We start from the raw sequence: 23653 nt of genomic DNA on the forward strand, positions 1-23653 counted from the left end.
CTTCTAATTTTGACCATTTGTTGATGGTAATGCAGATATTTGATCACATTATTGTTCTTACACATATTTTAAGGCCCAAAATGAATTAAATCTAATTAACATTTCCCATCGACTGTCCAGGAATTAGCCACATCTGGGCCGAACATCTGTGTGAGGATGTATTTCAAAGCCTTTGTGGCCCCACATTGATCACGTCAGTCACTCTGTGCGTCTGCAGATGCCTCAAAGATAAAACTGGGTGAGATCTTCTTTAAAGAAAACGTATGAAGAGGAAGTCATTTAATATAAAGAGCAAAAAAAAGGTTTATTTTGAGCAGAAATGTGCATGTTTAGATAAAAATTACATTTTCATTTGAGCTTTTTAGATCCCAAAACTCTTAAAAAATACACAATAAGTCAATTATGGGGGAAAATGACAGAATCATCTTCTAATTTGCATCTTTTAAAACAAATATCTGCAAAAGTCTAAATACAGATGTGCCACCAATGAACCAATCAGAAGCTTTGAAAGCTCTGGAATCATCTGGAATCTTCCACGTTGTTTAAAGACGTGACTCTCTCTTTATTCTGAGACTGAACAAAGAAGTTTAGGTGACCCAAACTGACCCAAAACAGACAAAAGTGTTTGGAAACTTCTGGTTTTAACCGTATTTATTTGATTCATATTCCCAGCACATCACAGACATTTAAAAATCTCACATCGGCTGCAACAAAGAGGACAAAAACGGCTCGAGTTACACTTTTCAAGCTCATTCAGTCAAAACTTTGAGCACAGAGACTCATTCAAAGATTTTTCTTTACATTGTAGAACAAAACTCTTATTTTTTTTAATCAATTTAAACAGAAAAAATCTGCGTCCCAGGGTTCGTGTCGACTAAAAAAAACGTCATCGTTCAGATAAATACACATAAAATCAGCGCACAGACTTATGGTTTGGTGTTAAAAATCAGGCTTTAATCAGAGAAGTGAATACATGTCGACATGTGGGCTTAAAGGGATAGTTCGCCTCTTTTGACATGAAGCTGTATAACATCCCATATTAGCAACATCATTTATGGGGTTTAAAAAATAAAGCGTTTTGCTTCTCAAAACAATATGCGTTGAACAGGGAGAGAAAATAGGGCCAAGAGATTGTGAGGTCTGACTTTTTCCTGGAGAACCATTTTGTGATGCAAATGTATTACTCTGTTGAACGCATATTGTTTTGAGAAGCAAAACGCTTTATTTTTTTAAACCCCAGCCAACTAGCCGGACTACCTTCATCAGCACCAAAACGAGGCTGGAACTCTGCTCACAGGACGCAGCAGGGGGTAAGAAGATGTTCATAAATGATGTTGCTGATATGGGATGTCATACAGCTTCATGTCAAAAGAGGCGAACTATCCCTTTAATGGGCTGCTTTTCAGTCCCAGTTTCACTCATTTTTGTTCTCTGACGACAGAAACGGAGCTTAAATAACTCCTGAAAACATGTTTCATGTTCAGATCTGAGAGCTCAGGGGCCTCAAACGTTGCCTGCGCCCTGGTCTCACGCACCTTTCCTCTGGAAAGCTCCATAAACAGACAGGAGATAATCATCATCTCGTACAGTAACACACCCTCCCGTCACCTGTCGTCCAACCGACAACCGCAACAGATGGTGAGCAGTCGGAGAAAACGGAGGGAGGACCATCGGAGGGAGGACCATCGGAGTGAGTCTGGCGTCTATAAGGCGCGATGGAGACCTGCCACGAGCTCCTGGTAGCACGGCTCTGCAGAAGGAAAACAGGCTCGTTTAAAGAGATCCGCGGCGCTCTCAGTTCTGCTTTCAGATGCTGTAATTCTGCACAGAACCTGCGTCGGGCTCGATGAGCGAGTGTCTGATGAGGAAGTCCAAGACCACCATGGCGGAGTTGGGTTTGAAGTCGTCGGTGGCCAGCAGCTCCTTCACCTGAAACAGGAGGCGGCGTGCTCAGAACACTGAAATATTTGGCTGTGTTCCAAACCGCATACGTCTCCTACTACTCATACTAACTTTTTGAGTTAGTATGCGAGTTTGAGTAAGCGATAAGTTCCCGGATGCATACTAGATTCTCCTAAATGTTGGGTATGCATCATGAGGTTACTACTCATACTGAAACTACCCAAGATGCAACGTAACGTGACATCGCCGATCGTCATTTCCTGTCAAAACGGCAGTTTCAAGCTAGCTACAACGAGTAGCGCCGAATTCGTGGGAACAAAATTGTAAATAGCCGGTATTTTGTCAGATTTTCGGCACGTTGGGGATCTAAACGACTACTTTCTCGCCTGAAAATGTTTCAAATGTTGCTAAAGTTTACAGAGTTTAGAGCTTAAGGGAAATCAGCTTCAGGCCGGCTGATTTCGGCTCGGGCAGGAGGGAAATGCATTGTGGGTAAACGCTCTGCATACTGTCTGATCGATCAGTATGCAGTATGGAAGTATGCAGTATGTAGTATGCAGTATGTAGTATGCGGTATGTAGTATGCAGTATGCAATATGTAGTATGCAGTATGCAATATGTAGTTTGCAGTATGTAGTTTGCAGTATGTAGTATGTAGTTTGCAGTATGTAGTATGTAGTATGCAGTATGCAATATGCAGTATGTAGTTTGCAGTATGTAGTTTGCAGTATGTAGTTTGCAGTATGTAGTTTGCAGTATGTAGTTTGCAGTATGTAGTATGCAGTATGTAGTTTGCAGTATGTAGTATGCAGTATGTAGTATGTAGTTTGCAGTATGTAGTATGCAGTATGTAGTTTGCAGTATGTAGTTTGCAGTATACAGTATGTAGTATGCAGTATGTAGTTTGCAGTATGTAGTATGTAGTATGCAGTATGTAGTTTGCAGTATGTAGTATGCAGTATACAGTATGTAGTATGCAGTATGTAGTTTGCAGTATACAGTATGTAGTATGCAGTATGTAGTTTGCAGTATGTAGTATGCAGTATGTAGTATGCAGTATGTAGTTTGCAGTATGTAGTATGCAGTATGTAGTATGCAGTATGCAGTATGTAGTATGCAGTATGTAGTTTGCAGTATACAGTATGTAGTATGCAGTATGTAGTATGTAGTTTGCAGTATGTAGTATGTAGTATGTAGTTTGCAGTATGCAGTATGTAGTTTGCAGTATGTAGTATGTAGTTTGCAGTATGTAGTATGTAGTTTGCAGTATGTAGTATGTAGTTTGCAGTATGTAGTATGTAGTATGTAGTTTGCAGTATGCAGTATGTAGTATGTAGTTTGCAGTATGTAGTATGTAGTATGTAGTTTGCAGTATGCAGTATGTAGTATGTAGTTTGCAGTATGTAGTATGTAGTTTTGCAGTATGTAGTATGTAGTATGTAGTTTGCAGTATGCAGTATGTAGTATGTAGTTTGCAGTATGTAGTATGCAGTATGTAGTATGCAGTTTGCAGTATGCAGTATGTAGTATGCAGTTTGCAGTATGCAGTATGCAGTATGTAGTATGTAGTTTGCAGTATGTAGTATGTAGTATGTAGTTTGCAGTATGCAGTATGTAGTTTGCAGTATGCAGTATGTAGTTTGCAGTATGCAGTATGTAGTATGTAGTTTGCAGTATGTAGTATGTAGTTTGCAGTATGTAGTATGTAGTATGTAGTTTGCAGTATGTAGTATGTAGTATGTAGTATGTAGTTTGCAGTATGTAGTATGTAGTATGTAGTATGTAGTATGCAGTATGCGATTTCGAACACAGCCTCGGACTGTCAGAGAAACTCACCCTCTGTATTGGCAGCAGGTAGAAATCCTGCACCTCTCCATCTCCGACTCTGGGCTTGAACTCGAGAGGAAGTTCCAGATCGAAGACGAACTGGCTCTCTGCGAACACCCCCTCTTCATCCTCGTACGTGTAGCTAAAGAAAATGAGACTGAAATGCTTAATAAAAAAGGCTAAACTGCTAATTTACTGCAGTATTAAAGCTGGAGGAGTTAAAAAGTGATTGCAAAAAAAAATGTAAAAGTCTGTTGCTCACAGGCTTTTATTTTGTAAAAGTCTGTTGCTCACAGGCTTTTATTATTGTAAAGGTCTGTTGCTCACAGGCTTTTATTATTGTAAAGGTCTGTTGCTCACAGGCTTTTATTTTGTAAAAATCTGCTGCTGTCTGTTGTGGAACAGGAAAAGAAAGTAATCGGCGGATCCACCAAACATGGAGAAGGGTACGGAACTTTTACTCGGCCATTTTCATGTTAAAGTTCTTCCAGACGGCGGAGTCGACAGAACCAAAGTCATCTGTAAACACTGCCAAGTTGAATTGTCTTCTCAGCGTAGTAGTTCCAGTCTAAAATATCACTTAAAGGCAAAACACACAACTGATAGCAGCAAGTCATTCAAGGAAACAGACAGTGGAGCGAGGCTTCTACATAAAAACTACAGAAAGATGCTGATGTTAAAAGTGTGTTTGCACAACAAATGTTATGGCACTTTCATTCATATGGCAGCACATTTAAAATAAAACTAAATGCTAAAAGCTATACACTACTTTTGGATTCATTTTTGGATTCTGCGTACGAATGCGATTAATCGTGATTAATCAGATAAATCATGTGATTAATTAGATTAAACATTTTAATCGTTGCCCAGCCCTAGTTATTTTCAATCGATTTAGACAGAAAAAAATGAAACTATGTCAAATATTATGTGTCCATTGATGAGCCGTGTTATTTATCAGCGTTTGTTTTTGGACCAAAGGGATGAACAACCCCAAACTGGAGTAAGCTGGGATGGTGTGGAGAACATGCACGGTGATTCCTGCCTTTAATTTCACCGAAGTTGGTGCAAACCCAAAATGTTCTGTCAAAATCAACTTTATTTAATCTCTTAATTTTAATCCATTCCTTGCTTTTGTCCCCAAAAAAGTTGGGATGAGACAATTTAAGGTAAGAAATGAGGAAAATAAATGAACAAAACATGTGACTGGAACCATGATCTGGTCCTAAATCAGCCTCCATGACGAGTGAAAAGAGTTCCTTTTCTGATTTGAGGTTTAATTTACAGCAAAGTCGAAATAGAATAAACTGAGTTTCCAGTGAGCTTGTGACCAGTTTCTGCTTTATTTGAACAACTTGGTGGCATGCGGTAACTCCTCAGTCGATTTAATTCTCAGCAGCAGCTGGAGCAGCTGCATCAGTCTCAATGTTCCAGCTGCTCGTTTGTTGCTGTTTTTCTGCCGCCAAGTTCTGAGAATGTGGGCAGTTTTAGCAGGAAAACGTCTAAGGAAGGGGGGCTCCAGTCTCAGTTTGATGTAAATGAGGAATCTGGAGACTCAGGAGGAAGTAAGGCCCCGTTCACACGATAGGAAGACGCAGATATTTTTCTGCGGTTTGGCCTCTCAATTACACCAAAACCCCGTTTTTATCACAGAAAACGATTATTTCTAAAACCTCTGGCCAAAGTGGAGATTTCTGATAACGCCGGTTATGTGTTGCCGTGTCAACTGGGAGAAACGGCGTTTTAGGTTCTTAAACGTCACATTATGCGCCAGAAAATACTTAACGTCATGCGAGCGCCTTGTGTTTACAGTTTGTTTGGCTACTGATCAGGATTATCATGGATGATGTTAAAGTTCTACTAATTTCTACGTTTGTGGCCTTATTGCATTTGCCACCCAAACCTGCTCGCACAGTTCAAAATAGAGGAGCACCACTCTTCCGTGGCCGCTCCTGCGTCCAGTATCCACTGACTGTCTATATTTCCCTCTCATTGCCTTCAGTTTTGTTGTGATATTTGCTCGCGTTATCTCCTCCTTCACATGAGGAAAGTCCTCGATTCTGAGGGTTTTGATTGGCTTGCATGGCTTTATTCCTTTCCCTACACTGGTTTGGCAGAGTTATTATGGCGCTTGACGGCGTATTTATGCGGGTTGATGTAAATGACAAGTTTTTTGAAAACGATGTTGTGTGCACGATGTTATTATTGTAAACGGAGGGGGGGAAATATTAGTTTCTCTAAATACCCGGCTATGTGTAAATGTGGCCTAAAAGGTGTTAGAATAATAACGAGCTCACCTGACTGTGGCCACAGGATGAGCCTTCGCAGCAACGTCTGCAGGGACGCAGGCTTCCTCCTCACATTCTTTAATCAGGGTGTGTTTGATTCCAACGCCTGCCGCCAGACCGCCGGCCGCCTGACAAAAGACACGACACGGTGCTTCATCCTGCAGAACTCTGACGGCTCAGATCCAACCGCCTGATGTGGACACTCACCATGTTGTCCAGCAGTCCGGGGTACGTCTGCTTGGTGCTGGAGCGCCGTGCCAGCCACATGCTAACTTCACCACTGTCGCTCACCGTGTACCCGTTTATGTGGACTCCGTACCGCTTCACCCCAAAGAGGCCTGCAGTGAATCAGCAGAATCAGCTCACAAACCCCCCAAAGAAGAGGGGAAAACACTCGGAGCCTCAGCTTACTTGTTGCTGCTCTTTCCATCCACATCACAGGCGGGTCAGAGAATCTGGGCTTCACGCTGTACTTCTGAAAGATGGAGTTGATTCAGATTTAAGTTGAATATTTCTTTTGTAACAACATAAAATATACAGAGAAACATAAAACAAACAGTTGTTCACCTACACATTCAAACAGACATTATGCTGATGATACAAGTCGGTTCATACAGTAATGGCTCAGTGAGCATCTCTTGTGGCCACAAACACAATCCATTTTTCCCAGTATTGCGAATACTTAGGCTGCGTTTGAAACCGCATAATTCTCCTACTACTCCCACTACTCCTACTACCTTTTTTCCCGGATGCATACTAGATTCTCCGAAATGTTGGGTATGCATCATGAGGTTACTACTCATACTCAAACTACCCAAGATGCAACGTAACGTGACGTCGCCGATCGTCATTTCCTGTCAAAACGGCAGTTTCAAGCTAGCTACAACGAGGGTAGGTTCACTTCCTGTTTTCAAAACAAAAGCACCAATTGTATGGTAATGGCTTTCCCTATGATAAAAGGCAACGGGTATTTTATTTTGTGAAAATAACCAGAAGTGCGTTGCTCACTGCAGCTAGCTTTAGTAGCGCCGAATTCGTGGGAACAAAATTGTAAATAGCCGGTATTTTGTCAGGTTTTCAACACGTTGGGGATCTAAACGACTACTTTCTCACCTGAAAATGTTTCAAATGTTGCTAAAGTTTACAGAGTTTAGAGCTTAAGAGAAATCAGCTTCAGGCCGGCTGATTTCGGCTCGGGCAGGAGCGAAATGCATTGTGGGTAAACGCTCTGCATACTGTCTGATCGATCAGTATGTAGTATGCAGTATGCAGTATGTAGTATGCAGTATGTAGTTAGGGGTGGGCGGTATGCACGGTATCATACCTTATGCGGTATTTTTCACCAACGGTAGAGATTTTTTTGCCATACCTTATACCGCAATAGCTCATGAGTCCTGTAGATGGCAGTAATGCAAAGTTTTGAACATCCGCTTGGATATGCCGGGCGACAGTAATCGCAAGACAAGATAACACGAGTAATTTGTTTTACCACCTGCGGGCTAACCATGCTCCGGAATATGAAACGAGTCCAAGCCGGTGTTCTGTTGAGAATTGCTACTTTGTGGTTTTCTTATTTTTTAAATATAAATATAACGTATATATTTTTTATATTTCCTGTGTTTTCCGTTTTTCACAATACATTTCATTTAATATTGCTGCAAACATCCTTATTGAAAGGGTTTATTTGGTGCTATGGTAACCACTGAGAAACTGCTCTGTTGTAATTTATATACAAAAGTACCATACTGCGATATATACCGTATACCGTCAGTGGCTCAAATTTTACCGGGGTATACATTTTAGGCCATTCCGCCCACCCCTATATGTAGTATTTGGTTTCGAACACATGTACAGAAACATGTGGCATGTATACACAAAGGTAAATCGGGTTGTACATGGCACATATAAGGTTATAAGATGAAAGAAAAAACGAGCCAATCACAATGTACTCCCATTCAAGCGTACAGCCATATTGTGTAATCAGCAGACGACAGACTCCGAGCCGATCTGGTATCTACACCGGGTCATAAAGGTTACATAAAGTAGGTTTGACTGAAGAAGACAGAACATCCAGCACCGGGCCCAGAACAGAACCCTGAGGAACTCCCTACGAGTTCAACAAGCTGTTGGATCGTGTTGTTGTTGTTTTTTTTACACACTTTTAGACAGAAAATCCAGCCAAAGTTTGCCAGCCTCACCTCATCCCTCCATCCTCTGAGGCAGGTCAGAGACTCCTCCTGTCTGAGGGCCTGCAGGACGCCGTCCACAGCCGCGGATCTGCTCTCGTAGGAGTCCAGACTGGGACAGAGGCTCACAGCGCCCCCGCGCGGCGGGCTGAACACCTGCGGGTGCCGCGTCAGCAGTGACGCAACGTGAGGAGGAATCCAGCCTACCTGCGCTCCGTCCACCTCAAACCTCAAACAGCTGGTCCGGCAGGAGCCTGTGGGAGCAAGCGGGACTCTTTAAACACTTCTTCCACACGTTCAGACAAAATGAACGTTTAACTTTCACTACCTGCGAGGTAAAAGTTGTTCATCCGGTGGAGCAGCTGCAGGATTTTCTCTGACCAGGCGGCCGAAGACATGTTAGTTTTCCGACTGTCAGACTGTGCAGGTGTCAAATATCCAACCGGGTGAACGAGCTAACCCACATTATTCACACAACTGTAGCGAACACTTCGCGGGCTGACTGCGCATGCGCGGATTTTCCGTTTTCATCGAACTTTATTGACAAATTAAAAAGCTACAAACTCAGTCCAGGTAAACACTGGACTGAATGAAAACATTACCAGCATTTTTTATGGAAAACAAGTGGTTTTTAATGTTTAATCTTTGTTTTCCAGATGTTTTTGTTTGTAATATCTATATGCTTCAAACAAGTGGAACAAACTGCCAGTGGAGATTAAACTTTCACCAAATGGAGACATTTTTAAATCCAGGTTAAAGACATTTCTTTTCTCATGTGTCTATGCATGAAATGTGCACGATATCTTTTAACTTATCTGGACTGTTAATTGTTTTTAAATTAATTTATCCAAATCAAATCAAATTTATTTGTAGCACATTTCATATACAAACAATTCAAAGTGCTTTACATAAAATAAAAGCATTGCAGCAGGGAGTGGAAGAAGCATTAAAATACATAAAAGAATATAAAGAGAAACAAATAAAATCATTTAAATGAATTTAAAAACAAGCAACAGTCAAGATAAGTTTTAAATTATTTTATTTGTTTCTCTTTATATTCTTTTATGTATTTTTAATGCTTCTTACACTCCCTGCTGCAATGCTTTTATTTTATGTGAAGCACTTTGAATTGTTTTGTACATGAAATGTGCTACTAATAAATTTGATTTGATTTGATTTGATATTTGCCTTTAACAACAATCCTAATCACCATATTTGACCTCTTGTTTGAATTATAAAGGAATGTTTTTCCACCAAAACTGAATTAAATCTGGAATAAATGAGTAAATGCCAAAATATGAAGTCTTAAATCTACTAGATTCTGCCACTTAAATTACAGGCTCGAAATACTCGAGTCACCCCACTTTTATTTGGATATTTTTGCCGAACTTTGAGGACTAAATTTGAATTTTGTTTGCAGCTATAATGTTGATCAAATCCTCATGACACGATCAGCTGGTCCTGCTCTCTTGGACCTCTTGGACCTCCTTTTCTTTTAAATATTGTAATGTAATAATTATGATGACAATTAATTGAATTCCAATTGGCTTGAATTGAATGTGTTGTATTTGGCGCTATATAAATAAAAATGAATTGAAAATGAATTGAATTAATTGGGCAGTGATGAGGGTCAAATACCATAAAACTCAAAATACGTTGTCGAAGAAAAATGTTTTTAAACAAAAGGTTTGTTAAAATTAAGGATTTCGTCTGAATGTCATTATGCAGATGGTGCAGAAGCCGGTGTTAGTAAACATTATGGAAGTTACTGAGTGAGAAATTAAACAATGTTTCGCGTTTTCTTTGACTTTATGGCTGCTTTTGCATTCTGCCGTCTGGGGTGCAGTACCACTCCTGTCCAGTCTGAAGGGGGCAGCAGAGCGGCGTCTACTCTAGCCGACAAGCGAAGAAGAAGAAGAGGGGGAGGATGAGCAGGCGAATGTACACAGAAGAGGAACGCCAATTTATCCGTATGCATGCAGGGAATGAGAAAGTGAGTTTAATTGTTCTTCTCTAACCGTTTAGTTTAAAATATATTTAATTGTGTTTTTTATATAAAGAGACGCCTGCAAGCTAAATGGACCCGTTTACGGCACTTCTGTTTTGGTTGGTTTGAGTGCATCAGGCTACATTCAGTATCTAACTAGCAACCTCTGTGGCGGGATAAACGTTCACTTTACCTGCACGTTTTGCCCACAAGACGAGGCATCATTAACCAGCTAACGACTGACTGGAGTAAAGGTAAGATTTGTTCAATATCTCGAATAATTTCTGCCTTCAAAGTTGAGAGAACCGGACAAATTACAGTCAAAATTTGTGCAAGTTTCCATTTGCTCGTTTTTGTTTTTCAAACAAACAAACTCACGTTTTAAAGACATTAGCAGTAAATGAGATATCTCTGGGGTCTATTCGGTGAGCTCAGACTACATAAAAAAACGTTCTTATTATATTAAATGTCGTTTTTGGTAAGAAGTTGGTAACACTCAGTGTGTATGGAATGCCATTTGAGTCCAAATAGAGTAAAAAATACGCTTAAATGAAAATCTATAAGCTGATGAAAGGCATGCAGTTGGCCATGAAATGAATCCTGAAAGACAAAAACTTATTTTATCCTGGATTGGTTTGGATGCTGTCTAATTTTGCTGCGAAGAAACCTCCATCAGAAGCAGGAAGGGTGTTTTTTAAACATTAATAATTACTGTAATTTTCCTGCTGTCACACGATTCGTCGCACAGCTCCTCTGATCTTCATGGCTTCATCGGATGACGGCATGCAGGAGATGAACGAGGTGGTTATCGTCACCATCCCAGAATCTGTGGGCGATGACCTCCCGTCCGTGGTGGAGGAGGACAAAGCCGTGCTGGTGACCGCGGAGCTGACGTCTCAGGCTGAGTAAGCTGTGTGCACCACACACACACACTTAGACTACATTTACACTGTCAGTTAAATGTTACCCAATTCCGATTTTTTTTTTGCTCTCATGTGACATAGATCGGACCATGTAAATAGGACAAGGACGCATGCTTTCGGATATTTTGAGATCGGATACAGGCCTCCTTCATATGTGGAAATTTATCAGATACGAATCGGATATGTGACAATGCGACCGCCGTGTAAACAGGCAGATCGGATATTTTTACACATTGCGTTCCACGCGTCATTAAATATGCGAGAATCTGGGATCGGTCTCGCACCCAGACACTCCTCTGAACAGCTGAGGAGGCAATAATTGCAGCGTGTGCACAGGATGCAATAATGGCCCTTTTCCTCCTTCTCTGCCTTAAAATCCTGCCAATGTTGGGCGAACTTCTCATGTACCGCAACACTAGCATCACACCTATGTCAACGTCGTCCATTAGCCTCAGCAGTAGAGTTTGGTGAACACTTAAGTAGGCATGCGCGATGTTTCAGGTCATAGGCAAGTGTAATCGCGTGAATCAGATATGAGTCACATTATTAAAGTACGTGTAACCACACGTAAAAAAACAATCGGATTTAGCCCAAAAAAAATCAGATCTGGGCATCAAGACTTTCAGTGTAAATGAAGCCTTAGACTTTGTGGTCATCAGCAAAGACAAATTTAGGGGGTTTTCCTCACATTTAAAATGACAAAAAGAAAAACAGAGGAAAGTCTGTATGTTTTTCATTAAAAACTTTTATCCGAAGAAATGCAAAGAGACGATAAAAGAACGTAACCAAATTACCACAAAGACACCTGATTGCAAAGACCATAAAGAGACTAACTGCAAGGACATGCAAACCAAGAGCAAAGATCAACAACTGAATATGCAGAATGTTTATAAGAGATGCTAAAGATATAAATAGGGATTCAAAATGGCCGTTACTAAGGTTATTTTTAGTTATTTTCTAAAGATGTTTGGCTGGACATGTATGAACATAAAGCAGTAAGACAGCCTAAAACAGAGCTGCTTCTTCATCACTGTAGCTTTATGATCAGAATATTAAAGTAGTGTTTGATCTTATCCTCCCAGCGCTTATATATTCTGTACCTGGATTAAAACGTTTGAACTCACCAATATCGCTGAGTCAATGGGAGCCGACGGCTTTTTTCCCTGTAAGTAGACAGAAAAGAGACAGAAAACTAGAGTAAACTTGGCTTTAACAGAAACAATGAGAATAGTTTTTAAAGATTTTCACATTTTTCTGACTAAAAACACATTTTTTACATGCAAATGAGAGGCGCAAACGCAGAAGAAACAGTTTATTTAGCAAAACATCCGTCTTCTGAGAGGAATAAACGTAGGGGCTGCATTTAGAGGTAAAAATGGCGGATAGTTTTCAAGATTATCTTCTAGAGAAAATGTCACTGCACAGTGAAGTGTGGTGGTGTCGATGGCGTGTTTTATCTGACGGCGTGCACCTCACCGGTAACGGATGTCGTCAGAGGTGGGTAGAGTAGCCAAAAATTGTACTCAAGTAAAAGTAAAAAGTAGTCATCCAAATAATTACTTGAGTAAGAGTAAAAAAGTGCTCGGTGAAAAAACTACTCAAGTACTGAGTAACTGTTGAGTAACGTCTGATTTATTTGTTAACACAAGCATTCAATCAGACAGACAAAAATACTAAATAATCATCTTTAGGCCAATTAGAGGTCATCCAATTGATAAAATAAATTAAAATTGATTAATTAATTACAATATAGCTTAATTTTAAATAATCCAGGTAAATTCAAGAACTTCAATAAAAAATAAAAGAGCCTTAGGAAATGTTTAAAACATATGTAACCCATATGTAACCTAAAAAACAAACATTCACCTATCCATGGGGGAAAAAACGAGTTTAGGAAACTTAGCGCTACATGTTTCCTCAGGTTAGATGTTGAGTTTCTGCTGAAATGTGCGTTTGTTTTGGTTGACACAGAAGACACATAATGTAGCTGCTGTTTCTCACTCTTTGTAAGGTAAACATGCTTTCAGTATGAGGCCTCGTCTGCGTCTTCATTTCCCACCGTTGGTTCTGACATTTTTCATCTGTTTCTTTCTTTGTTTGCTACGACTGCTAATGCTAAAGCTAACCCGTCCCGCCGCTGAGATCGAGTACGGTCACGTGACCAGACTGCACGGCTGCGTCTGATTGGTGGAACACAGTCAGGTGGTAGAGCCTTTGGTGGAAGTCTCTCTCTCTGTCAGAATAAAACATTAAAATGAGGCGTACGCGGGGGGATAAAAATAATGAGGCGTAGAATACCAAAGAGGTAAGAAGAAAAGTAACCAGCTCATTGTAGCCTAATGTAGCGGAGTAAGAGGACAGTTTCTGCTGCACACATCTACTCAAGTAAAAGTAAAAAGTATAGAGATTTACAACTACTCCTAGAAGTATAATGTTTTCAAAAACTTACTCAAGTAAATGTAAGTCGTTACTACCCACCTCTGTGTGTCGTACACAGCAAGTGTGTACGAATGTGTGAGAACTTTTCCTCCCCTTCATTGGCCGAAGGCCCCCAGGAAACTGTTTGGAGCCGCCCGGGGAGGCCCGGTTTTCTAACCTGAAACCTTGTGGCTTTTCCAGGGAGGATGTTCTCACCGTGGCTCCAGTGGAAGCCGAAGCTGAGGCCATCGGAGCAGATTCTTTGTCAAAGGAAGAGGCGGTTATCGGTAATAAAACGAGTCCTATTTCTGTTTCTGTGTGACATGTTGTTGGTAAATAATGAAAAACTGTGGTAAGATTCTTCTCTTCTTGCACTGTAATGGTGTTTTTAGATCATTTTCCTGTGTTCTATGCAGTGAAGTTATCTGAGGAGGTGGATGTAGAGGCCGACATCTTCTACCCGATCACATGTGGAGATGCCAAAGCCACTTTGGTCTGGAAGAAGTTCGTCTGCCCCGGCATCAACGTGAAATGTGTCCAGGTGTGCGTTTGGTTGTGTGGAGTCCCGGTTTCTCTGCACGCTGAAAGATGGCGTTGGTGATAAACTTTCTCTGCTCTTTGTTCAGTTCAGCGAGCAGCTCATCAGCCCCAAGGAGTTCGTGTGTTTGGCTGGAAAATCCACCTTAAAGGACTGGAAACGAGCCATCCGCCTCAATGGCACCATGCTCAGGTCAGGGTTCAGGTTCAGACGCACGCCGCCTGTTACGGGCTCCTTAAAGGGACAGTTCGCCTCTTTTGACATGAAGCTGTATGACATCCCATATTAGCAACATCATTTATGAACATTGACTTAACCCTTGTGCGGTCTTAACATTGTGTTTACTCCCTTTGTCCTATGGGTCAAAAATGACCCGCCCTACCAAAACCCCAAAATAAAGCAACTTAATTGAATTTTAAATCCAAAATTCAATTCAATTAATTTTTATTGATATAGAAAAATTTTGTATGATGAGACCACCTGTTATTTATCTATTCAACTCAATTCAATACATTTTTATCTTATATTTTTTGTTACACAATACAAAAAGATAATCAACAGTTTTCAGGATTACACTTTTTTTTTTTTTTTTTTTTTAACCACAGACCAACTGTCAGTTGGACCAACAGTTTTCTTTTACATAATAAAGGTTTATTATTGCTATTATATAAATGTGAAGTAATTACTTCTGAATTAATTATATTGAAAGGGGAAAAAAACAGTGAACTTTTTAAAAAAAATGTTTTTATAATTCACGGGTCAAAAATGACCCATAAGACAATCTTTGTCCCCTAGTGGTGTACAGCCCACATGGGAACATGAACAAAAATAAAGTATGACTTTTTCTAATGATGGGGTCCCTTTAGGAAAAGTCATAAAATTTCAAGTTGGAAAAAGATAGTTTACGGTATTTTTTCTACAGCTAAACATGGTAGTGGCTCACTTTTGACCCGCAAGACAACAGGAGGGTAAAGGCCTCAGTATGCTTCTCCGTCCTTTCTAAGTTCTTCCTCGGGATGTCGGATACGCAAGGCAGTTCACCTCCCGATCAGTAGGCGGCGCTACGTTAAACGACCCAATCTGGCGACGTCGATGGTGAAAGCGGTTGATTGGTTGTTCACCTTCCGGCTCCGTTCCACTCCTCACAGTGAACGATGGCGACCGAGAGAGAAAGACTGTTGGTGGAGTTGGAGCTTGTTGATGTTGAAATGCAAATAATTTTGACCAAATGTTGAGCGGCACACAGTAAACTCTTTCAGAAATGGCGGTGTTGTTGTTCTGAGAGGAAGGAGCTAAACCGGAAAAGTGATTCCGGAAATGATGTTGTTAGCCGACCAATCACAACCCTTGGGTCTCCGCGAGTCGCCGTCTCCTCGACGGATAGATAGATATGAATGTTGGCCGACGCCGACGGAGAGGGCTCTCTGTAGGCGCCCATAAATCAGCCTTTACCCCCTGCTGCGTCCTGTGAGCAGAGTTCCAGCCTCGTTTTGGTGTTGATGAAGGTAGTCCGGCTAGTTGGCTGGGGTTTAAAAAATAAAGCGTCTTGCTTCTCAGAACAATATGCGTTCAACAGAGTAATACATTTGCATCACAAAATCGTTCTCCAGGAAAAAGTCAGACCTCACAATCGCTTGGCCCTATTTTCTCTCCCTTCGTATCACTGCCTGCTGCCGCCTGCCGACAGCCGCGCCTGTTACGGTGTTTGCTGCTCGGTCTGCGCTTCGGTCTGCACGGTCTACACAGCAGGCAGTGATACGAATGGAGAGAAAATAGGGCCAAGAGATTGTGAGGTCTGACTTTTTCCTGGAGAACGATTTTGTGATGCAAATGTATTTTGAAGGCTGAATTTTCAGTTTTTCACCAGATTATTGGTGATAAATACGACCCTAATCGGCCCTCTGGTTGTGGATTTCAGAGCCGACACCATTTTTTTTCTTTTTAATGAGTTTCTTCAGCCTGGTGATGCGTTTTCCTTCAGAATAACGTAAAAAAAAAAGCCTCCTGTTGCACGAGGTGAAGCCATCGCAGGCCTTCCTGTGGACTCCATCCTCCAGTTTTATGCTCGGGCACATGTCAGACGTCCCGCCACATAAACACTTTACAGAGTTGTTGCTTGGGTGAAAGCATCTTCGAACCCCCCCCAAAGGAAAAACTAATCCAGACTTTTATCGCTGCTGTATTTCTTCACATTTGGGCATCGATCGGCCTCCTGACAACAGCTCGTCTGCTTTTACCAACCCTGGTCACATAACTCTTTCAGTCTGTTTTTTTTGGATTTATTTGAAGGGTTTTTAAACTAACTATCACCGTCCTACTTCTTCTTCCACGTTCACACCCCAGTAAGAGCTCTGGGGTCAACTAGCCAGATGCTGTGGAACATCTGTCACAATAATCTGTACACCTCAGTCATTCATCACTTTCACACACATCTCTTCCTCTGGCTTTCTGTGCTCTGTTTGTCTTTTACTGCAGTGTTCTAGGTTGTTTTACTGGTTTTACTTAGTTTTAGTCTCAGATAGGATCAGTTTTATGGGGTTTTATTGTTGTTTTTAGTTATTTCCTCAGTACATAACACAAAAAAGAGAAGAACACTAAAACATATAAGCAGAGAAAGATTTAAAGCACGGAAAACCAAGTGAAGAAAAAACACTAATCGATAAAATAAGAGCACACTGACTTTATTATAGCACATTTCATGTACAAAACAATTCAAAGTGCTTCACATAAAATAAAAGCATTGCAGCAGGGAGTGTAAGAAGCATTAAAAATACATAAAATAATATAAAGAGAAACTAATAAAATGATTAAAATGAATTAAAAACATCCAACAGTCCAGATAAGTTCAAAGATATCGTGCAGATTTCATGCATAGACACATGAGAACAGAAATGTTTTTAACCTGGATTTAAAAATGTAAATTCAGGATCTTTTCTTTAAGGTATTTAAACCTTTTCAGTTCACATTTTAAAGTTAAAAACACAGTCAGTGCCTCCCTGAGAACAGTAAAAGTTACTTTATTGTATTTATTTACTAAACTACTTTAGTTAAAATAAACAGGACTTTATTAAGGGGTCCTGAAGCGTTGCTGCTGAAGTGGATTTCAAACTAAAATCTGGTTTAATGCTCCTTAATACCCAAATCTGAAGCTTGAGTTTCAAAACTTAATCACATTTTTTAACTCCTGATTTTATCTATTGTTCTTATTTCTTTCTTTTTTGTTTAAAATTTAAATCATGCCTTTTATTTCTACTGTTATAATGTCTCTATGAAGCACTTAGAATCACCTTGTAGTTGAATTGTGCTGCACAGATAAACCGGCCTTGCCTTAATTTACCCTTTAAAACACGATGCATCAGATGGGTGGTGTTAGAGCCCATCTCTGTGGTTGACCTGCATTTTAAAAGTGAACCTCCAGGTGGCGCAGTTCCCTCAGTGTAACACCTTAAAGCCTCTCACCTGCTCTCCTTTCACAGGAAGATCATGGACTCGGGCGAGCTGGACTTCTACCAGCACAGCAAGGTGTGCTCCAACACCTGCCGCAGCACCAAGATCGACCTGGTGGGAACCAAAGTTTCCATCAGCAGCGATCAGACGGCCGACCTGGTTTCTGCCACCACCTCCTCGGCCGACTGTAAGTCCTGCAGGTTACGGAACTTTTTTACCTTTTTAGGAAGCTTAATTACAGTCGATCTCGATGGAAACGCATCAGGAACGTTTCCCACATGGAGGTTTCATATTAAGACTTGAAGTCTTTACACATAAAAGTTGATTTCTGTGTGTTATTTCTTATTAGAATATGATCCATCAAAGGTGTAAAAAAACGGGCTGGGCAACGATTAAAATGTTTAATCTAATTAATCACATGATTTCCCTGATTAATCACGATTAATCGCATTTGTACTCAGAATCCAAAAATGAATCTAAAAGTAGTGTACAGCTTTTAGCATTTAGCTTTATTTTAAATGTGCTGCCATATGAATGAAAGTGCCATAACATTTGTTGTGCAAACACACTTTTAACATCAGCATCTTTCTGTAGTTTTTATGTAGAAGCCTCGCTCCACTGTCTGTTTCCTTGAATGACTTGCTGCTATCAGTTGTGTGTTTTGCCTTTAAGTGATATTTTAGACTGGAACTACTACGCTGAGAAGACAATTCAACTTGGCAGTGTTTACAGATGACTTTGGTTCTGTCCACTCCGCCGTCTGGAAGAACTTTAAAATGAAAATGGCCGAGTAAAAGTTCCGTACCCTTCTCCATGTTTGGTGGATCCGCCGATTACTTTCTTTTCCTGTTCCACAGCAGACAGCAGCAGACTTTTACAAAATAAAAGCCTGTGAGCAACAGACTTTTACAAAATAAAAGCCTGTGAGCAACAGACTTTTACAAAATAAAAGCCTGTGAGCAACAGACTTTTACAAAATAAAAGCCTGTGAGCAACAGACTTTTACAAAATAAAAGCCTGTGAGCAACAGACTTTTACAAAATAAAAGCCTGTGAGCAACAGACTTTTACAAAATAAAAGCCTGTGAGCAACAGACTTTTTACAAAATAAAAGCCTGTGAGCAACAGACTTTTACAAAATAAAAGCCTGTGAGCAACAGACTTTTACAAAATAAAAGCCTGTGAGCAACAGACTTTTACAAAATAAAAGCCTGTGAGCAACAGACTTTTACAAAATAAAAGCCTGTGAGCAACAGACTTTTTACAAAATAAAAGCCTGTGAGCAACAGACTTTTACAAAATAAAAGCCTGTGAGCAACAGACTTTTACAAAATAAAAGCCTGTGAGCAACAGACTTTTACAAAATAAAAGCCTGTGAGCAACAGACTTTTTACAAAATAAAAGCCTGTGAGCAACAGACTTTTACAATAATAAATAAATAATAAAACCTGCGTTAATGCGCAATAAAATAATTATTTGCGTTAAATAATTGACGAGTTAACTCGCCCAGCCCTAGTAAAAACTTTATTATTTTTTTTTTTTTAGCCACAGACTTTATATTTCTTTGACTTCCTCCACAGGAGCCATTTTTTTCTGCTCACAGCAGGTTATGGAAGCGCCATCAGTTTGCATTTTGAGCTGCTCTGTCTGTGTTGTAGTGAACGGAGCAGCCGTCTCGTTTCCGGAGGTGGCGGAGGAGACGTCAGAGTGGGTCACAGCGATTGGAGGTGATCAGCAGCCGCCATGCTCGCTCACAATCACCCGTTAGTGTTATCGGTGCAGTTTATGTATATACGCAGTGTGTGTGTGTGTGTCCAGAGGACTCTGTGATGTTCTGGCGTGCGGTGAAGGAGGCGGGGCTTCTGGAGGAGGTGGTGGAGGACTTCCAGAAGGAGCTGCAGGAGGTCCTGAAAGGTCTGCAGGAGAGAGTGTGTGACCCACCGCTTCAGGTCAAAGGTTAGAACCACACACGGGTGCTTCCTCAGTTTGACTCTTCGTTCGCCTGGAAGCTGCTTTGTGTGATAATAAGAATGATAATAATCAAATAAAATTTATTTGTAGCACATTTCATGTACAAACAGTTCAAAGTGCTTTACATAAAATAAAAGCATTGCAGCAGGGAGTGTAAGAAGCATTAAAAATACATAAAAGAATATAAAGAGAAACAAATAAAATCATTTAAATTAATTTAAAAACAAGCAACAGTCCAGATAAGTTCAAAGATATCGTGCAGATTTCATGCATAGACACATGAGAACAGAGATAAAATAATGCGTTTATTTAAAGAGCACAATTCAAAGTGCTTTAGAACAACATAAAATCATTACATTTTACATTTACATGACATTAGATTAGAAACATTCCATAAAACATAAAAATAATCATTAATTAATGAATTTAAAAGTGAAGAGTGCAGATAGAACTCTTTCAGGTGTCACATGCACAGCTAAACAGAACTGTTTTCAGCCTGGATTTAAACATCTTCTGGAAGACTGTTCCAGATGTTTGGAGCATCAAACTGAAACGCAGCCTCACCTTTTTCAGTCCTGACTCTGGGCACCAGCAGGAGACCCCTCCCTGAGGCGGGAGACCCCTCCCTGGGGCAGCAGACCCCTCCCTGGGGCAGGAGACCCCTCTATGAGGCAGGAGACCCCTCCCTGAGGCAGCAGACCCCTCCCTGAGGGCAGGAGACCCCTCCCTGGGGCAGGAGACCCCTCCCTGAGGGCAGGAGACCCCTCCCTGGGGCAGGAGACCCCTCCCTGGGGCAGGAGACCCCTCCCTGAGGCAGGAGACCCCTCTCTGAGGGCAGGAGACCCCTCCCTGGGGCAGCAGACCCCTCCCTGGGGCAGGAGACCCCTCCCTGGGGCAGCAGACCCCTCTCTGAGGGCAGCAGACCCCTCCCTGAGGCAGCAGACCCCTCCCTGAGGCAGGAGACCCCTCCCTGGGGCAGGAGACCCCTCCCTGAGGCAGGAGACCCCTCTCTGAGGGCAGGAGACCCCTCCCTGGGGCAGCAGACCCCTCCCTGGGGCAGGAGACCCCTCCCTGGGGCAGCAGACCCCTCCCTGAGGGCAGCAGACCCCTCCCTGAGGCAGCAGACCCCTCCCTGAGGCAGCAGACCCCTCTCTGAGGGCAGCAGACCCCTCCCTGGGGCAGCAGACCCCTCCCTGAGGGCAGCAGACCCCTCCCTGAGGCAGCAGACCCCTCTCTGAGGGCAGCAGACCCCTCCCTGGGGCAGCAGACCCCTCTCTGAGGCAGCAGACCCCTCCCTGGGGCTCTCAGCTGGTTCATGTGGCTCTAACATGTCAGAGATGTACTTTGGTGCTGGACCATGAAGAGCAGAGCTGTTTTAAAGTCTCTGAGCGACAGGAAGCCAGAGCAGAGACCTGAGCGCTGGACTAATATGGTCGTAGGTTACCCATAGGTGGCAGAAAACAATCGTTTTTCAGTTTTATTTTATTAACTTGAGTCAAACTCGTCACTCTGACGTTTGGAGAAAGCCTCTTCCGTAACGTTGAGGCAGGGGATGAAAATGGCGGCGTCTTTTTCTTGACCTTTGAGAGCTCAGTGGATATTTTATAATCAGAGAACCGTGGCCTCGGATTTGGGAGAGCTGACTTTGTTCCTCGGCTGAAGGTCAGCAGAAGCCGACAGAGCCACCTGAGGTTCCCAAACCAGACGCCCTCCTCCCCCCGACTGCACCTCGGTGACGGAGGGCAGCACCGTGAAGGAGCTCAGCTCTTATTTTGGTTATGAAGGGACCGAATAGCTCGTAAGCGTTCTCCAAGTCGACTGAACGCATGTAGACTGGAAGGTCAAACTCCCATGACCCCCTCAGTGCCTGTTAACTGGCTCCAACAGAAGGTCGCTCATTACTGCTGTTTTGTTGTTTTAGAATTCATTTAAAGAATGATTCCTCTCTAATTCTTCTTCCCGGGCTCTGAGGTCATCGGGTCAGAGGTCGCTGCTGGCCGTGGGGAGTGGCAGCGAGGTCAACCAACTTCATTTCTATGTGATTTATCTGTGAAAAGTGTATGAATACATTTTACTGACTCACTTTTTTTCAAAATTAGATTAAATATGAAGTCCTAATGTTGGTGACAACACGCTGGCAGAGGAGCTCCTGCAGCTCTGATGAGTCTTTATGAGTTTTTCACTTTCAGATGAAACAGAACAGATCTGCCTGTTTTAAAGGAATAAAGTCGGTCTATTCTCTCTTGTTTTTCAGACGCTGTTTTACTCAACAACATCGTGCAGAACTTCGGGATGCTGGACCTGGTGAAGAAGGCTCTGGCCAGCCATAAGAGCCAGATGGACCACTACAGGGAGCAGTACACCCGCAGCCTCGCCGGTCAGTGCGAGGGTCCGTCAGAGCGCCGCCGCCGCCGTGTTCTCGCTGTGAACGTTGGGAAACCTTGATGTGTTTGTGTCTCTGCAGCTCTGGAGCAGCAGTGTGACGAACACAGGAAACGAGCCAAAGAGCTGAAGAACAAGTCGCAGCACCTCAACAACGTCCTGATGACCCTCACCCCGGTGCCGTCGCCCCAGGCGCCCAAACGGCCCCGGCTGACTCGCACCATCTCCGGCCCGGCCGCGGTCAACGCCGCCGGCGCCACGCAGATCACACTGCCGCTCAACCAGCTGAGCGGCCTGCAGCTGGGCAAGGTGCTCACCATGGCCGGCGCCCAGGCCGGCGCCAACCTCAGCGGCTACACCCTGCTGACCTCGCCGCTCTCCGGCTCCGAGCTGGCGGCGGACACGTCCAACCTGACCGTGCTGTCCACGGCGGCGGGCCAGGAGGGCACGGCGGGGGCCGGCGGCTCCACCGCCTTCGTCAAAATGGTCGGGCCTCAGTTCCAGCTGGTGACGCTGCCGCTGACCGCCGCGCAGGGCGCCGCCGTCCAGCAGCAGGTGGGCAGCATCAGCGTGGTGGACGCCGCCGAGTCACAGGAGGGACGCCAGACCGACGGCGACGAGGAAGGTCAGCCGGAGCCGCTCGCAGAGGAGGAGGCGGAGCAGCAGTGAGGCGGCCGGCAGCTGTTCCCTCTGGCTGACTCCACGCTGAACTGGAATTAATTAGCATCTGTCGTGCCGGCTGAGTCGTGCACAGTCTGACACGTTTCCCCGCTTCGCATCGATTAAAGACGAGCAAGAAGTGTAGCTGTTAGACTCCAAACTCTCCTCCAGAGTCGGAGCGCTGCAGGCGTCTGTAAATATGTGTTTGTAATATGGATTTAATCTGTTTAACTGTGAGCGGCGACATCGCTTCATTTGGTATTAAATGCTCAGTTTTTAAGAAAAAGACGTGCTTTGTTACATCCTCTCTAAAGGTAGAGAGGGTGTCTGCTTCCTGAAGCCAACCTGGCAGCTGGTCCCACAGAGAGGGGCCTGATAACTGAAGGCTCTGCCTCCCAAACTGGCAGCTGGTTCCACAGAGAGGGGCCTGATAACTGAAGGCTCTGCCTCCCAAACTGGCAGCTGGTCCCACAGAGAGGGGCCTGATAACTGAAGGCTCTGCCTCCCAAACTGGCAGCTGGTTCCACAGAGAGGGGCCTGATAACTGAAGGCTCTGCCTCCCAGCCTGGCAGCTGGTTCCACAGAGAGGGGCCTGATAACTGAAGGCTCTGCCTCCCAAACTGGCAGCTGGTTCCACAGAGAGGGGCCTGATAACTGAAGGCTCTGCCTCCCAAACTGGCAGCTGGTCCCATCAGAGAGGGGCCTAATAACTGAAGGCTCTGCCTCCCAAACTGGCAGCTGGTTCCACAGAGAGGGGCCTGATAACTGAAGGCTCTGCCTCCCAAACTGGCAGCTGGTTCCACAGAGAGGGGCCTGATACCTGAAGGCTCTGCCTCCCAAACTGGCAGCTGGTTCCACAGAGAGGGGCCTGATAACTGAAGGCTCTGCCTCCCAAACTGGCAGCTGGTTGCACAGAGAGAGGGGCCTGATAACTGAAGGCTCTGCCTCCCAAACTGGCAGCTGGTTCCACAGAGAGGGGCCTGATAACTGAAGGCTCTGCCTCCTCCCAAACTGGCAGCTGGTTCCACAGAGGGGGGCCTGATAACTGAAGGCTCTGCCTCCCAAACTGGCAGCTGGTTCCACAGAGAGGGGCCTGATAACTGAAGGCTCTGCCTCCCAAACTGGCAG

At 43.2% G+C, this 23653-nt stretch overlaps 2 protein-coding genes across 5 annotated transcripts; one reads left to right on the top strand and one right to left on the bottom strand.

The window, feature by feature from the left end:
- Positions 1 to 876: 876 nt before the first annotated feature.
- Positions 877 to 8708, bottom strand: tpk2 (thiamin pyrophosphokinase 2). The gene is made up of 8 exons (XM_075475984.1): positions 8529 to 8708; positions 8213 to 8454; positions 6426 to 6489; positions 6222 to 6352; positions 6024 to 6142; positions 3739 to 3871; positions 1833 to 1929; positions 877 to 1750 (listed from the first exon to the last, which is right to left on the bottom strand). Exons 1-8 carry the CDS (start codon positions 8596 to 8598, stop codon positions 1704 to 1706), a joined length of 903 nt encoding a protein of 300 aa, XP_075332099.1. The 5' UTR covers positions 8599 to 8708; the 3' UTR covers positions 877 to 1703.
- On the top strand, positions 8257 to 22873 carry gmeb2 (glucocorticoid modulatory element binding protein 2). Of its 4 annotated transcripts, none has more exons than XM_075475980.1 (13): positions 8257 to 8773; positions 8857 to 8952; positions 10047 to 10193; positions 10401 to 10441; positions 10936 to 11092; positions 13730 to 13815; positions 13921 to 14069; positions 14155 to 14258; positions 17543 to 17700; positions 19171 to 19239; positions 19331 to 19468; positions 21738 to 21860; positions 21948 to 22873. In XM_075475980.1, the coding sequence occupies exons 3-13, from the start codon at positions 10177 to 10179 to the stop codon at positions 22532 to 22534; spliced, it is 1629 nt and encodes a 542-aa protein (XP_075332095.1). In that variant the 5' UTR covers positions 8257 to 8773; positions 8857 to 8952; positions 10047 to 10176; the 3' UTR covers positions 22535 to 22873. The 4 variants fall into 4 exon arrangements, with proteins under 4 accessions (XP_075332095.1, XP_075332098.1, XP_075332097.1 ...); XM_075475983.1 differs by having other exon boundaries at positions 10047 to 10170; positions 10261 to 10441; XM_075475982.1 differs by having other exon boundaries at positions 8259 to 8773; positions 13945 to 14069; positions 21948 to 22872.
- Positions 22874 to 23653: the final 780 nt, after the last annotated feature.

The sequence above is a fragment of the Odontesthes bonariensis genome, chromosome 10 (genome assembly GCF_027942865.1).
Source record: "Odontesthes bonariensis isolate fOdoBon6 chromosome 10, fOdoBon6.hap1, whole genome shotgun sequence".
NCBI classification, from domain to species: domain Eukaryota; kingdom Metazoa; phylum Chordata; class Actinopteri; order Atheriniformes; family Atherinopsidae; genus Odontesthes; species Odontesthes bonariensis.

Bases quoted from the DNA above. Each gene is read 5' to 3' on its own strand.
- tpk2 (XM_075475984.1), bottom strand. From the start codon at position 8,598: ATGTCTTCGGCCGCCTGGTCAGAGAAAATCCTGCAGCTGCTCCACCGG. The intron at 3,872-6,023 runs GTGAGCTCGTTA...CATTTTCTTTAG, and splicing joins CATCCTGTGGCCACAGTCAG to CTACACGTACGAGGATGAAG. The intron at 1,930-3,738 runs GTGAGTTTCTCT...CTCCTGTTTCAG, and splicing joins ACCTGCTGCCAATACAGAGG to GTGAAGGAGCTGCTGGCCAC.
- gmeb2 (XM_075475980.1), top strand. The intron at 11,093-13,729 runs GTAAGCTGTGTG...TGGCTTTTCCAG, and splicing joins GAGCTGACGTCTCAGGCTGA to GGAGGATGTTCTCACCGTGG. The intron at 21,861-21,947 runs GTCAGTGCGAGG...GTGTCTCTGCAG, and splicing joins GTACACCCGCAGCCTCGCCG to CTCTGGAGCAGCAGTGTGAC.